The sequence below is a fragment of the Sorex araneus genome, chromosome 6 (assembly GCF_027595985.1).
Source record: "Sorex araneus isolate mSorAra2 chromosome 6, mSorAra2.pri, whole genome shotgun sequence".
In the NCBI taxonomy this organism is placed as follows: Eukaryota; Metazoa; Chordata; class Mammalia; order Eulipotyphla; family Soricidae; genus Sorex; species Sorex araneus.
This window is the reverse complement of record NC_073307.1, coordinates 95,023,689-95,035,871: the sequence shown is the minus strand read 5'-3', so window position 1 is coordinate 95,035,871 and position 12,183 is coordinate 95,023,689. Positions and strand designations below refer to the sequence as shown.

Genomic DNA, 12,183 nt, shown 5'->3' with positions numbered 1-12,183 from the left:
TGTGGCTTTTTTTATTATTATTATTGCTCAAAAGGTCTCTGCCTACAGTCTAAGCACTAGTGCTTTGTGTTTCATTTAGCACCTGGAAATGAGTCGGGGTGGGGTGGGGTGGCTTTGGTGTAGGAGTTGGACTCGGTCACAAGACACTGCCCACTGGTCACGGTAATAACGGCCCTTCTCCCGGGGCCCCACCTGCACGTCTCCGCATCACACAGGGCTGGCTCTTGGAGCTAGGGTCAGTCTCAGCATGAAGTCGATTCACAACGTTAGTATCAAATTGCGTCAAGTCTTGCCGTTTTAGAAGTGAAAAAATTGGAGTGGGGGTGGGCACTCCGGGCGATGCTCAGGGAACCAGATGGGACAGCAGGATTTGGACCAGGCTTGGCTACATGCAGCGCAACAAGCACCTTGACTCTACTCCCCAGCCCCCTGGAAGGATTCTTAGGGCAAAGGAACCTTTTCTGGGAATAGCGATCACCTGGGTTTGCTGTACACCTCCCCTCCCTCCTGTTTTGGCGCCATGCCTGGTGGCAGCTTGGTGCTGCCCCTGGCTCCCTGGTAACAGTCTCCTGGCAAAAACCCCGAACTCTCCAGCCCCTCGGGTAACGCCTTGTACCTTGACTCTACATTTGATTCACCTGGAACGTGAGAATGACAACCCAGACACTTGATTGTGACCTTCATTTGGCGTTTTGTCCTGAGCACAGTAGGGCATCTTTTCCAGATTAAAAGTTCGGAGTCACTGGGGTCTATCGACCCATTTGTGGCCTAGGCACCGTAGTTCCGTTGGCACTGGGAGGCGCTATGGAAGGGCGTTGGTGAGCGGGCATTCCTCAGGCTTCAGATTGGCACTGGGAGACTTAACTTCTTTCCTTTAAGGACTGGAAGGGGACAGAGGTTAGAGCCTAGGGAAGATGCAGGCAGCCTAGGCATGGCTCCAAAAACAGCGTGAGAAACGGCTAGTCTGTCCCTTTCCTGGGCACCAGCACTCCTCTCCTATGAGAAGCCCAGTTCAGTTAGCAGTTGCAGTTGGTCATCCCTCCCCCTTCTCCCCACTAAGGCTGTTTGCCATCTGCAGGTGTGTGTGTTATCTACTTTGGCGTCACACCTGGCTGTGCTCAGGGTTCACTCCTGGTAGTGCTTGAGGGACCCATGTGTGGTGCCAGGAATTAGAAACCTGGGTCAGCTGCTGCAAGGCAGACAGACACCCTTTCTGTGTCGCTCCAACCCCTCCTTGCCTTTTTATGGGAGCACTTTTAAGACCGGTCTCTGCTCACTTCTCTGCCCTGTCCCGTCTTGGATAGCTGACTGACCGGCAGTACCCGCGACTTGCTCCAGCCACCTACCTTTGGTCACGTACAAGTAGAAGAAGTCGCAGTAGAAAATGGTCTGGACGACTCCAGATACCACTGCGATTTGGTCATAGAAATTTTCAGTCTGGTACCGGATGATCCAGTTGGCCAGGTAGAGGGCCCGGTACAGCCCGAGGAAGAACAGGTAGTGAGTGGTGATGGTCTCGGCCTCGCCAGTCTTGCTGATCATGAACAGCTGGGGCAGGATGGCCACGGACTCCAGGTAGATGGAGAACGTCCAGAGGATCTGAGGCAAAGGAAGGCGTGGCCAGACGGGGCTGATCAGGAGCAGGAAGGAAGCTCCCTGCGGCACTGCGCTGGGGAAACCCACAATCCTGGAGGCTTTTTTTTTATTTTTAATCTTGGGTCACACCCACCGATGCTCAGGGGTTCCTCCTGGCTCTGCACTCAGGAATCACTCCTGGCGGTGCTCAGGGGACCCTATGGGATGCTGGGAATCGAACCCGGGTCGGCCGCGTGCAAGGCAAACGCCCTCCCCGCTCTGCTACAGCTCCAGCACCTCCTGAAAGCTTTTTCACAATAGCGTGAGCCTGTGTACAACTTTCTTTTTTACTGTTACTGTATAAATACCTTGTCAAGGTAATGGTTTCTCAGAATCTAGTCTGATCTCAAAGACAAATGCTGCCCTGCAAACTCAGGCCCCGGCCCCGGGTCCTGCGTTGGACTCAGCCGAGTGCTCCCAGAGTGCTCTTTGGAAGGGACTGTCTTAAGACCACTCCCATGTGCCTATGGGAGCAAAAAAAAAAAAATACTAACACCTTAGGGTGCTGGAGCAATAGCACAGCTGGTAGGGCATTTGCCTTGCACACGGCCGACCCAGGTTCGATTATTCCAAGCATCCCATAGGGTCCCCTGAGCACCGCCAGGAGTAATTCCCGAGTGCATGAGCCAGGAGTAACCCCTGTGCATCACCAGGTGTGACCAAAACAAAACAAAATACCATGTGCCTATGGGGTCGAGGGTGGCCCAAGGCCCAGGGCCACTGCGCAGTGCTTGCAGACGTGATCATGGTCAAAGTTCTACTGTCGCCAGGGTGTCAAGGAGTAAATGGGGCCAAGCCGACTGTCACCCGGACTCAGCCAGCCAGGCTCGGCCCTGGGAGGCCCCCGAGTGAGCGGGTCCGGGGGTGTGCGTGGGAGCGAGTCGCTGGGGCCCCTCCCTTACCTCCAGGGGAGTGAAGCTGTAGTTCTCGAGGAAGGAGAGGCCAATGACGGGGACCAGGAGGAATTCCAGACGGAACGTATCGTTCTCACGGTCAAACGTCTTCCGGAATTTCCCGTAGATCATGTACACCGTGACATAGGCACAGAGGAGGAAAACCACCTGCAGGAGAAGGGGATGGGGCCACATGTGTTCCCACCCCAGGACCACACACACCCTGAAGCTGCTGCAGTCACCACATGCTACCAGAAGTGACAACCTGCCCCCCCAACCCTAAAACGCTTATTTATCTAAAGAGGTGAGGGAATTGGAGCCTCTACTGGGCTTCAAAACCAAATTGGGATGGACCCAAGCCAAGGGTCAGGTTTGTGTTGCCCTCAGGCCAGTGCCCCTGGGGCTAATTCCCCCTGTCAGGCTGGTTTATTGTTGTGACAGTGCAAAGGTGGGCACCCAGGATCTCACTGCAGATTTTTTTTTTATTTTGCGGAGACGGGTGGGGGCGGGGAGCCGGGGAGAGAGTATTTAGGTTTGGGGTGATGTCCAGCGATGTTCAGAAGTTACTCCTACGCCTGACGGGGCTCGGGGGACCACAATGGGTTCTGGGGATCGAACCCAGGTCGGCCACAAGCAAGGCAAGCGCCCTACCCGCTCTATCACTTCAGCCCCCAGGATGCTCATACTTCCGGTTCAGCATCCCTGACCTGTGAGCATCTCCCAACAAGGCCGCGTGCTCACTTGGTAATTCCAGGCACCTCCCACTGTGGGACTGATGGGCAGCCTGGCCCACATCGCACCACGTTGCATGAGCATCAGAGCCACACAGATGGCTGCCGTGCGCCCCGTGCTGCAGAGTTAGGTCTGGGAAGGCTTGAGAATCGACCCTTCTAGCACACCCCCAAGGCCAGACTGCAGGTCTGCAGCCACACTGGCCCAGAGAACTGTTCAGGCTTCAAAAACCCAGGCCCGGGACTGGAGCGATAGCACAGCGGGTAGGGTGCGTGCATTTGCCTTGCACGCGGCCGACCCGGGTTCGATTCCCAGCATCCCATAGGGTCCCCTGAGCACTGCCAGGAGTAATTCCTGAGTGCAGAGCCAGGTGTCAGCCCTGAGCATCACCGGTATAACCCAAAAAGCCAAAAAAAAAAAAATACCCAGGCCCTTTCCTCTTTTTTTTTTTTCCCTCAACCAAATGCACACCCACTCTGTCATTCGGCCCCAGTGAAGATGTTCTCTGCCACCATCACATTTCATAGATGCCACCAGCCTCTCTCCCCAGGGAAAAGGGCCTCCTGTGATGGTGTTGGGAGCAGCAGAATGCAGCGGGGCGCGCGCTCGCCTTGCATCTCAGGCGTTCCCCCCCCAAGTCCTGCCAGGAGTGACCCCTGAGCACAGCCGGTGTGGCCCTCAAGCAAAAACAGGAAAACAATTCCCGCCCTACCTCACCCCTCCATGCAGGCCCGAGCCCAAGACAAGATGCTGGAGTGAGTGAAGGACGAATGAGGCGCTCGCTTCATTTGACAAACGAGAACTGGCCTCTCCCGAGGCTCCGAGCCGCCCTCCGCCGGGCCCAAGCCTGCCCGAGTCCACCCGGAAAACAAACTAAAGAAGGGCAGGCGCTGTTTCCTGCTTGGGTTGAAGTTTACCTAAAGTGATTTCGGGAACTCAGACGGAAGCCCAAAGCCCCCACCCGGAAGGACGTCTGCCCGGCAGCTAGGGTGCCTGCCCACCAGCCTGGCAGCAATATTCAGGAGTCCCAAGGCAGAAGGTTTGACACGGGGACAGAAGAGTTAGTTTGGTTAAACATTCTGGGGGGTAGGGACTGGAGTGAAAGCACAGCGGGGAGGGCGTTTGCCTTGCACGCAGCCGACCTGGGTTCGATTCCCAGCATCCCATAGGGTCCCCTGAGCACCGCCAGGGGTAATTCCTGAGTGTAGAGCCAGGAGTGACCCTTGTGCATCACCGGGTGTGACCCAAAAATAAAAAAAAATATATTCTGGGAGGGCCAGAGCGATAGCACAGTGGGAAGGGCTTTTGCCTTGTACGCAGCCGACCCAGGTTCTATCCCCGGCATCCCATAGGGTCCCCCGAGCACTGCCAGGAGTAATTCCTGAATGTAGAGCCAAGATGAACTCCTGAGCATCAATGGGTATGAACCAACACATCCCCCCTCAAAAAAAAAAAAAATCCTCATATTCTGAAGGGGGATTTGCCAAGCACACACTTTAACAGACCATCCCCTGTAAGACAGAGCCCAGGGAACCTTTTTCATCTGGGGGTGAGGGGTGTGGCCAGGGCTAAATCCCAGCTCTGCACTCAGGGGTTGCTTCTGGAGGTCTCAGGGGACCATGTGGGGTGTCGGGAGCCAAACCAGGTGGCCACACGCAAGGCAAGCACCCGACCCGCTGTGCCGTGGCTCCGGGCCCATCTCTGGCCTTCGCCCTGCAGTGGGCAGCCGGGAGGAACTAAGGTAGCGGGGGGACGGCCCGCGCTCACCTTCATAACGCTGTTGTAGACGGAGATGAAGTTGGTGAACAGGTCCAGGTACCGCGCGGTGAAGACGAGCGCGAACAGCACCTGGCTCTTGCCCGAGATGCCTGCGTGGGGAGGAGGCCGTGAGACCCCAGGGACCCCGCGAGCGCAGCCACCGCCTACCTCCCATGGACACCACCCTGCTCTCGGGGGCCTGGGCAGGGCTGGGGGGAGGTGACGGACCTAGTGGGGGCGTCGGAGTTTCTCTCGGCTCCACCCCAGACCCCACGGAGGACACCCCCAGGAAGCCACATCTTTAGAGGAAAGTCACGGACGTGCCAAGGTGTGATGGGGGGGCAGGGGGGCTCAGGGGGCACGGAGGGGGCACCGGACTGGGCTTGGCAGTCACCTGCCAAGTTTTAAGACTGAGGAAGCTTTTTTTACTTAAGTTATAGAACGTCTGGCTTTATTTACTCTTTGCAAGACCAAAATCAGATAATACACGAGCTGTGAAGAAGCAAGAATCGGGGCTGGAGTGATAGCACAGCGGGGAGGGCGTCTGCCTTGCACACAGCCAACCCGGGTTCGATTCCCAGCATCCCATATGGCCCCCCGAGCACCGCCAGGAGTCATTCCTGAGTGCATGAGCCAGGAGTAAGCCCTGAGCATTATTGAGTGTGACCCAAAAAGCAAATAATAATAATAATAAGGAATCAAAAAGCGTCAGAGTCCCCAAGCCAGAGTCAGCCTCAGGGCCTCCGTGGGCAAGTCTGACACACAGCACACACACAGAGACACATACACGGACACACACAGACACAGACATGCACAGACACAGAGATACATACACATGGACACACAGACATAGAGACACACGGACACACGCAGACACACATAGACACACAGATACACACGTGGACACACACATACAGACACAGACAGACACGGACACACACAGACACACATGATATAGATACAACATAAGGACACACACCTGGGACACACACAGAAACATATGGATACACGTCCAGACACACGGACACACACGACACACAGAAACACGCGCACACCCCAACACATACATACCTACAACACACCAACATACACACATCTGCTCCCACACCGGCCCAGTCCTCCGCATGGTCCACTGCTCACATGTGTGACCCACAGAGGAGCACAGAGCTGGCGACCTGGGGTCTCTGCCTCGACTTCCCCAGCGGCTCCGCCCTCTCTCTGCGGAGCTGGAACCATTTGAGGGTCACGGCTGTGAGTGAGACCAGGCTTCCACGGCCTCTCACGACTTCCAGAACATTCTCCGACCCTCGGGTCCCAGCGCGCTGGGTGATGGGCTCCAGCCACAACCCCTCCGCTCGGGCACACCGGGTGCCCGCCCACTTTCTTGTGCCACTTGGCACCCGGCCGCCGGCTCCGCCCGGGTTGCCTGTGCACGGGCCAGCTGCCTCTCTGTGAGACCCACTGCCAGCATCGGGCCAGCAGTGCCCCAGGACCCTGCCCCATTGGCCCTACCCACCTCCCTGGGACCCCAGCCTGCCCTGGCACGCTGCCATGCCCCGCCCCGGTGCCACCTCTCACCCTGCCCTGCCCACCACAGCTCCTCCTGCAGCCCCACCCAGCACCGGGCCCCCCGCCCAGAACGACTGCCCTCCAGGTCACCCCAAACTCACCCTGCAGGCCTGCCCCCTGTGGCGCTGGACCCCCCACAGTGCCCAGCCCCCGGGGACACTTGTCTGCCCTCAAGGCCGGTCAGAGCTGCTCCCCGCGTGGCCTCCAAGCTCCCCACCAGCGCCTGGACCAGGCAGTCACGGGGCCCCCGGCCGGTGCCAAAATGTCTCCAAGCCTGGCCGGGCAAAAGGACCTCTGGGCCTCTGCCTGCCGGACAGGGTCGCTGTCCCTTTTGCCGCGTGCCCTCAGGCCAGGCCACAAGTGCAGGGGGGTGGGCTCTGCGACCAGGACCTGTCTGCCAGCGGGGAGCAAGAGAAGGCGGTGGACGTGGGGGGCCAGTCCTGAGTGGGGGACCCCACCCCCGGGCCTGCCCAGAGAATGGGGTGGGGGGCTGGCAGGAGGGAGGGGCGTCGCTTCCGCCTCACCCCCCCCTCTTCCAAGTGGCGGTGGGGAGGGGGAGCTGGTTTGGGGGTGCACCCTCGGGAACCTCCTCCTCGCGCCCCTGCCTGCACCCGCGACTCCACATTTGCCCGGGAAGTTGAGAGGCGCAGAGCTGCGGGCGCCCGGCCCGGCCCGCGCCCGGCCCCGCTCACCCGCGCAGCACTGGGACCTCCAGATCTTGCCGAGCAGCAGGACCATGGCCAGGAGGTGGCTCAGGTCCCCCAGGACGCGGAACACGTTCATGGTCCCGGCGCGGCGCCAGCCCCGGGCAGGTCCGCGCTGCGCTCCGCGCGCTCGGCCGCCGGGTGACGTGGCGGGGCCGCCGCGCCCGAGCCAGGAAGCGCCCCAGATCCCGCCTCCAGGCCCGGCCCCGCGCCCCATCCCGGGCGGGGGCTTCCGGCCCGGCCGCCACGTCCCGCGTGGCCCCCGGCGGGACCCCGGCCTCCCCCGCCCCCGCCCCGCCTGGGTCGCTGCGTCCGGCTCCCGACTGTGCCCAGCACTCTCTTCTGGTGTGACCAGACCAGGAGCAGGCGAGGCACAGTTGGGGGAGGTCTCGGGTGTGGGGGGGTACCCAGAAAACCAGAGACAGCCCAGGGGAGCTGGCTGGGGTACGGGGGCGGGGGCAGATTCTCCCTCCCAGTGCTGTGTGACCGCAGCCCACCAACCACCCTCTCTGGTCTCTGAGCTCTGTGACCCCTCCTCCCACTTGCAGCCCCATTTCTCCCTCCAGGACGGACCCCCGGCCCAGGCAGTGGTGCTCTTGTCCATCTGCCCCTCATGGCTCCAATGCGGGAGCCCCCCAGTCCAGCAGCCCCTCCCACCCCCAGCTTGAGCAGAATGTGGTGGAACACGGTCCCCCCGCAGAGGCCCCCGCTCCAGCCACGGGACGCGGCCGCTGGCCCCAAGGCTCGAGGGCAGCACCATCACCCGGGGCTGGCGTCAGCCTCTGCCCAGGCCCCCCTGGCATGACGCAGAGGACCCCCCGGGGCTCCCGGATCCGTCCTCACGTGGCCGTTGCCCTGGGCCCGGGATCTGAGCGGGAGAGGCGCAGGTGAAAGGCCGGTGAGGAGGGGCCCGAGCCTCGCCCGGGGGCCACAACAAGGGGCCCCTTCCCGCCCCCCCAGCCATGCCCAGCTGCCCCCGCCCCGTGCCCAGAGAAGGCGGTGGCTATTTCAGTCCCTCAGGTGTGGCTGCCCGGCCAGCTGGCACCCCTGTCTCCACGCCCACCTCCTCCCCGAGCCCGGGAACGCACGTGCCTTTGCCATTTGGTGAAACATCTGTCCCTCCGGAGGCGGCCCTGCCCGCCGCGGCCCGGGAACAGGTGCGAACCTGCCCTGCTCGCTCCGTCCCTGGGCACCGCAGCACTGGACAAGGCCCTGGTTGGGGGGTGGGGGGTGGGGGTGAGGGTGTCTCCAAGTGACACCCCAAGGCAGTGGAAGGAATAAGCCCATGCTGAATGACCCCTTGTCCTGTACCCACAGCAGGGGCCGGGAGCCTGCCAGGTCCCCTCTGGCCTCAGCTTACCCATCCATTCAATGGGAACAATGAAGGTCGCCGCATCTTTGCAGCGGCTCGTCCTCAATCTCCCCAAGAAACGGAGCCCCCCGCCCTCTCCGTGCAGACTGAGCCCTCCTCACCCCCACAGATGAAGGAATTTGAGGTGCACACTCATATCTGGCTCCCCCCGACACACAGACCTCCTCAGACTGCCTCCCCACCCCCCAAACGCTTAGTCACCATCCCTGACTCTTCAGACGCAGCCCAGGGGGGAACAGCTTCAAGGCTCCTGACGCAGAAGAGGGGAGACCTCATGGGAGCCATAGCACAGCAGGGAGGGCGTTTGCCCTGCACGCGGCCGACCCGGGTTCGATTCCCGGCATCCCATGGGGTCCCCTGAGCACTGCCAGGAGTGATTCCTGAGTGCAGAGCTGGGAGGAACCCCTGTGCATGGCTGGGTGTGACCCGAAAAAGAAAAAAAGATGGGTCTGGGTTCGGGAGAGACGGTCCAAAGGGTAGGGGGCGAGCTTTGAACCGCGGCACACACAGTTCATGCCAGGAAGAGCACTGAGTCACGCATGTCCCCCCCCCCCATAAGTGGCTCTGGCCCCCTGTGTCCTCACACACGGCGCCTGGTGCTGCGGAGCGGCGGGCTAACCCTCCACAGCCCGGGCCCTCGCCTCCCTGCACCCCGACTGTGTCCGCGGCAGGCGTGCCGTCGAGCAGGGTTCCGCCAGCGCCAAGGGCAAAGGATGCTCGTCTCCTTGCGAGCCCAGCAAGTCGCGGCCCGACATCGGCTCTCTGGGAGAAGGAAGGAGCCCCTCGCGGGCACGAGGGGGGGCCTGACCCGCAGGGTCCTCCAGGCCCTCCGTCCTGCCTCCCACCGAGGGTGAAAATCCAGCCGGCCGGAAACGGGAAGTGTGGATGCAGCAGGAACGCCAGACGTCTGCAGACACCCCCCCTCCATCAGCCAGCGGGCAGACAGGGCCTCGACAGGCGCCTCGATGGTACCCTGGGGCCCCGGTAGAGCATCACCCCTCGGGAGGTGGAGAGAGCGAGGGTCAGCTCTCCCCCTACTGCTCCACCTGGGGGGCGGACAGGAGCCTCCCCTTTCCTTTGCTTCGAGATCTCAGAAGTGGGGCTGGAGCGATAGCACAGCAGGGAGGGTGTTTGCCTTGCACTCGGCCGACCCAGGTTCAATTCCCAGCATCCCATAGGGTCCCCTGAGCACCGCCAGGGGTGATTCCTGAGTGCAGAGTCGGGAGTAACCCCTGAGCATCGCCAGGTGTGACCCAAAAAGCAAAAAAAAAAAAAAGTTAAGATCTCAGAAGTAAGGGGGGACACAAGGAAGCTTGGCAAGGAGGCAGTCCCTGTTTCACCCCTGATCCCCACCAGAAATGAGCCCCAAGAAGTGAGCCAGGAGGAAATCCCCAAGGCTGACCCCTCCAAAAGAAAAAAAAAATTGGGAGTGATAGTAAGGGGAAGGCAGAACTTTTTTTAATTTTTTTTTCTTTTTGGGTTGCACCCAGCGATGCTCAGGGGTTGGGTTCCTCCTGGCTCTGCACTCAGGAATCACTCCTGGCAGTGCTCAGGGGACCCTATGGGATGCGGGGACCTGAACCCGGGTCAGCCGTGTGCCAGGCAAATGCTCTGCCTGCTGTATTATGGCTCCGGCCCCGAGGGCAGGACCTATTTTACAGAGTGGGAGACTAAAAGTCCCCCAAACCTCCCCTCCTCTGGCATGTCCAGGCAGCGCGGAGAGGCCTGCAGTGGGGCTGGAGCAATAGCACAGCGGGGAGGTCGTTCGCCTGGCATGTGGCCAACCCGGGTTCGATTCCCAGCATCCCATAGGGTCCCCTGAGCACCCCCAGGAGTGATTCCTGAGTGCAGAGCCAGGAGTGACCCCTGTGCTTCGCTGGGTGTGACCCCAAAAAGGAAAAAAAAAAGAGTGCCCACATCATCCAGGGCGGGCCCAGGCTGGCACCATGGGAAGCGGGGCGTGAAGGGGCAGTGCTCACACCGTTTCAGGGGCGTCCTGGTGGGCTCTGAAGGACGATGGCAGAGACGCTGAAGACCCAGGAGCTGTGAGGGCCTGGGCCGCCAACAGGGAAAATCAAAGCACAGACATACCCACCCCCTGCCCGGGCTAGAGAAGAGGCCAGTGCAGGGGTCCCAGTCAAAGTCAGAGGGTCATTTGTCCCCAGGCTCACGGTGGGCCGCCAGTGCTGGCACCTGTGTTCCAACACCAAGAGTTGTGATAGTCTCCTGGGATAAAGCAACGAGTGATTCATAGTGCGCTTGTCACGGTCCAAGTGGCCTGGCTCCTGGGCGCTCTCTGCCTGCCTCAGGAGCCCCTTTAAAAAGAGGGTGGGGGGGCTGGAGCGATAGCACAGCGGGTAGGGCGTTTGCCTTGCACGCGGCCAACCCGGGTTTGATTCCCAGCATCCCATAGGGTCCCCTGAGCACCGCCAGGAGTCATTCCTGAGTGCAGAGCCAGGAGTAACCCCTGAGCATCACCGGGTGTGACCCAAAAAGAAAAATTATAAAATAAAATAAAATAAATAAAAACGCGGTGGGGATCTTAGAACATGGTGACCCCATGTTCCTTCCCTCACAGATTTAAACCCAGAGAAGTAATAATAATAATAATGTCACTGTCACTGTCACCCTGTTGTTCATCGATTTGCTCGAGCCGGCACCAGTAACGTCCCCATTGTGAGAATTGTTGTTACTGTTTTTGGTATATCGAATGCACCACCGGGAGCCTGCCAGGCTCTGCCGTGCAGGTGGGATACTCTCGGTAGCTTGCCGGGCTCTCCAAGAGGGACGGAGGAATAGAACCCGGGTCGGCCGCGTGCAAAGCAAACGCCCTACCCTCTGTGCTATCGCTCCAGCCCTAATAATAACAATAAATTAAATAAAAATATCCTCTCTTCCCGGGGAGCCTTCTGGAGCGCTGGAAAGGTTCTGTATCTTCATCCAAACGGTGGTTACCCGGGTTTGAGACACCGGAAAGGAGATTTCCCGAGACACACGCCTCACCCCCGTGCACGGTGGCTTGCGGGTCCCACCGCAGGGAAAAGAGACGCAGCGCCCGGCCCTCAGCTGGCCCGCGGCGACAGGTGTCTTCCTGAGACTTCAAACAGCGCCCCGGGCGCGGCCCCAGCGCCTGGCACCCCGCGCGCTCCGAGTCGTGCGCCGCGAGGTTCCCACGGCAACTGCAAAGCCAAACGCTCTGGCGTCTCCGGAGTGATGGGGTGCGAGAGAAGCCCTGGAGCCGGATCCTGAACCGGGGTCCCCTAGTCAGGCACGCGCGCGCGCGGGCCAGGAGCGGACCCGGGCATCCCGGGGGCGCCTAGAGCACACCTGCTTCCAGCCCCACCTGCGGCCACCAAGTGCTTGAGTCACTCGCGCCTGCCCAGGTGGGGACATGAAGAGCCTGGCTGTCTCCCAACAGCAGCGGGCCAGAGCCCAGGGCTGTGGGGCTTCAGTTGAGCGTTGGCACATTCAGGGACCCTCCCCCCACTTCTGCTGATCCCCCTGAGGGCTGTACCCGCCT

At 60.5% G+C, this 12,183-nt stretch overlaps 1 protein-coding gene across 1 annotated transcript; it reads right to left on the bottom strand.

Annotated features, from left to right (window-relative positions):
• Window positions 1–11: 11 nt before the first annotated feature.
• Window positions 12–7,451, bottom strand: KDELR3 (KDEL endoplasmic reticulum protein retention receptor 3). Its single transcript, XM_004610509.2, has 5 exons — window positions 7,280–7,451; window positions 5,028–5,128; window positions 2,538–2,696; window positions 1,347–1,599; window positions 12–881 (listed from the first exon to the last, which is right to left on the bottom strand). Exons 1-5 carry the CDS (start codon window positions 7,368–7,370, stop codon window positions 841–843), a joined length of 645 nt encoding a protein of 214 aa, XP_004610566.1. The 5' UTR covers window positions 7,371–7,451; the 3' UTR covers window positions 12–840.
• Window positions 7,452–12,183: the final 4,732 nt, after the last annotated feature.